Source organism: Pteropus vampyrus, unplaced genomic scaffold (assembly GCF_000151845.1).
Source record: "Pteropus vampyrus isolate Shadow unplaced genomic scaffold, Pvam_2.0 Scaffold426, whole genome shotgun sequence".
Classification (NCBI taxonomy): domain Eukaryota; kingdom Metazoa; phylum Chordata; class Mammalia; order Chiroptera; family Pteropodidae; genus Pteropus; species Pteropus vampyrus.
The window spans coordinates 374,483-377,482 of record NW_011889207.1 but is presented as its reverse complement, the minus strand read 5'-3'; the positions used below and the strand labels follow the sequence as shown (position 1 = coordinate 377,482).

Here is a 3,000-nt window from a genome sequence, read left to right as displayed (position 1 = left end):
TGTGAAATACTACCTTGATTATTTATTCAATTCCCATGTGTATTTTGGATCCGTTTATTTTTTATTTAGTAACAATCTCATTTACTGTAGTTTTTTAATATCCTTTAATACCTGTAGGGTTGGTTGGCTCTCATTATTCTTATTTTTCAGAATTTTACTGGTGGATGTCACATGTTTATTTTTCAAGAATTTTAGTAACGTTTAATCATGTTAAAAAGAATCCTGTAGATTGTTAATTGAAATTATGTAAATATCTTTTAGGGAAGATTGACATCTTTACACTAGTAAGCCTTTCTCTCTCTCTAAAGAACAAAAAGGTATGTTTTTCTATTTATTCAAGTTTTCTTTTATATTAAATATGTGGTTTGCGACCCAGTTTCCAACACGGGTGGTTCACCTCATTTCCGTAACAAAAAATAGATTCACGGCACTCTGAACATTTAGAGAATTCTGAAGGTTTTGGGATCTGTGAGTCTGAACTGCAGAGAAAGGCCACAAATGCGAGAATTATATCTTGGTCATCCGAATGACACAATGTCGCATGTATCCTTCAGTTTCTTCACAGAAGCGTAATTATTTCTACATTTGTGGCTAAGTGCTTTATTTTCTTTTTTACTGTTTTAAATGGGATCGTTTTTATTACAGTTTCTAACTGATTAACATTCATATTCCTAAAAGATATTGTTTTTTTCTTGAGTTAATATTGTCACCAGACACTAAATTAAATCATTTCTCTGGTTAGTTATTTAACCGTTGAGAGCCTGGATTTCTCATCTGAAAGGGACGCATAATAATACCTCTGCTGCTGGATGGGTCTCGCGTTTATTCAGTCACTATTTACTGAGCGCCTACTCTGTCCCGTCCTGATGCTGTCCGAGGCTTTGGGGTGCGGTGATGGACAAGGCAGATAAGGTCCCTGTGCTGGTGGAGCCTTTCACTCCAGCAGATTATGAAGATTAAATGAAGTAGAGCATGTGATGTGCTTAGCATAATGCTTAGAACGGTCAGCACTATTAGCGCTTACGCTTGTTGAAATGGTAGCTATTATCATTCTTCTTCTTCTTTTCCCTGGATATACAATGATATAATTGCTAATACAATAAGAGATGAATTGGCCTCTTTCCTAATGTTTATACCTTTTATTTCTTTCTCTGGACTAATCGTAAGTCTTCTCTCCCTGCCACCGGGCGTCTGTGCTCCCCCCCCGGCAATGCTCATAGTATTCTACAACGAAGCGTGATTGTGGTTTTTAAAAAAGTTCTTTTGCTCTTCTGTGAATTAGCTTTTTGTGCCATCTGTATAGACAGGCAAGTCTTCTCTGCCTTCATCCAAATGTCGATTCGAACGTTTAGCGGCGAGCTTTGCCAGAGACACCCTTCCTCGTCTGACTTCAATGCACTGTTCAACAGTCATCTTTTGGGTTGTGGGTATTTGTCTAGCAGCAAATCCTCGGCTCGTGATGTCCAGTTATAGCATCCTTTGATTTCACAGGCGTGTCGTGAGAGACTTTGTCAAGGGGCCCCTAGAAAACCGAGTACCACGCGTCTTTGCCATTCCCCTGATCTACCAGGCTGGTGTCCCAACTGGAGAAAACGAGACGACACCAGGGTTATGCAAACGAGCGGCCAAGCGCTGTGACCTTCTGCTTTCTGTGACGGGCGAGGGTGGCCTGAGACGGCTCCGAGGGTGGTCAAAGTGGGTCCGTGCCTACGAGGGCTCCCCGAGTGTCCCACAGGGGGCAGCGGGCGCAGTGGTGTGTGGGAGGCCACCTGCACCTGCAAGCGAGGGCCGTCGTGTGCACCTCCCTTCGGCTCTGCGTTCAGTGGCGTTTGTGGTTCGTAATCGCCACGTGGGGAGTATTCGCACCCCGGCAAACACTCCGAATCGGGTCCCCCACCGCCTGTGCTGCCACCCCGTGGCGTCGGGCACCACGGCCGGCCGCACTGCTTGGGGTTGCAGCCTTGTCCCGAAGGTGTGGGGGGTGGGGGCAGGTCCACGTGCCGTCTCGGGAGGGGACCGGCGACTGGCAGACCCTCCCCCCTCCCGCTCTTAAGAGCCCGTCTTTCTCACCTCGCCTTTCCCTTCGGTGTCTCCTCAGGATGCGGGCTCCTTAGATGACAAGATGAAGAGCTTAGATGTGAATCAGGACGCAGAGGTCGAGTTCAACGAGTACTGGAAACTGATTGGGGAGCTGGCCAGGGAGATCCAGGGGAAGATCTTGGAGACCCAGAGGAAGTGAAGCCAGCTGGCTGGGGTCGGGCGGGCCGGGCAGAGCCCAAATAAAGCTCCTCCTTGAAACACGCATGTTTCTGATGCACACCCTACCCTGATTTCTCCTCTTGAGACTAGGGGCTGGGGAAGTGCCCCCCTGACCCTGAGGAGGGTCCCCAAATCACACGCTCCTCGAAGGCTGGGACGGTCACTCATCGTTGAATGTTCCTCAGCGTCCGACACCAGACCTCGTGTGGGGTAGGCACTCAATACATGGCAGATGAAAAAGGGGCCGCGGACTGAACCTGACGAGCTCGGGGAGGCCGGTCCGGCGGGCCCTACAGACTCGGAGACCGAGAGTCACCACATGGGCGGCCCGAACACGAAAATCCCTAACTAACTGCGGGTCATGACATGTGGTCCCGTCCTAGGCCTGTGGCCTCCTCGACGAAAGTCAGCCTTTATAACAGACCTTCGAAAGGTCAGAGTCGTCTCGCTGGGCACAACCTCCCACCTGAGCACAGAGCCCCTCACTGTCCTCTGGTCCCCGGGACCATCTCTCTGTGTAAACGTCACCTGGCCTGCACCCACCAGTGCAGGAGAAGCACGTGTCCCTCCGTGCTGCTCTTTATCCCGCCCCAGAGACCACCGTGCCTCCCCCCCACCACCACCCTGGCTTTCCCCACCCCCTTACTCCACCACGAAAGGGTTTCACTTCACGTGACCCGCTCCGTCTCCTCCTGTGATGCTAACTATAAAATAAGCCGTGAAACTGCCGTTTTCTCAACA

General features: G+C 49.4%; 1 protein-coding gene across 2 annotated transcripts in view; it reads left to right on the top strand.

The window, feature by feature from the left end:
* The window catches only part of S100A13 (S100 calcium binding protein A13), an 8,251-nt gene extending 5,947 nt beyond the window's left edge, over positions 1-2,304 (top strand). For both annotated transcript variants that reach the window (XM_011381058.2, XM_011381059.2), the window contains exon 3: positions 2,099-2,304. In XM_011381058.2, the coding sequence (XP_011379360.1) occupies positions 2,099-2,239 (141 nt within the window). In that variant the 3' untranslated portion in view covers positions 2,240-2,304. The remainder of the gene's footprint in view (positions 1-2,098) is intronic.
* Positions 2,305-3,000: the final 696 nt, after the last annotated feature.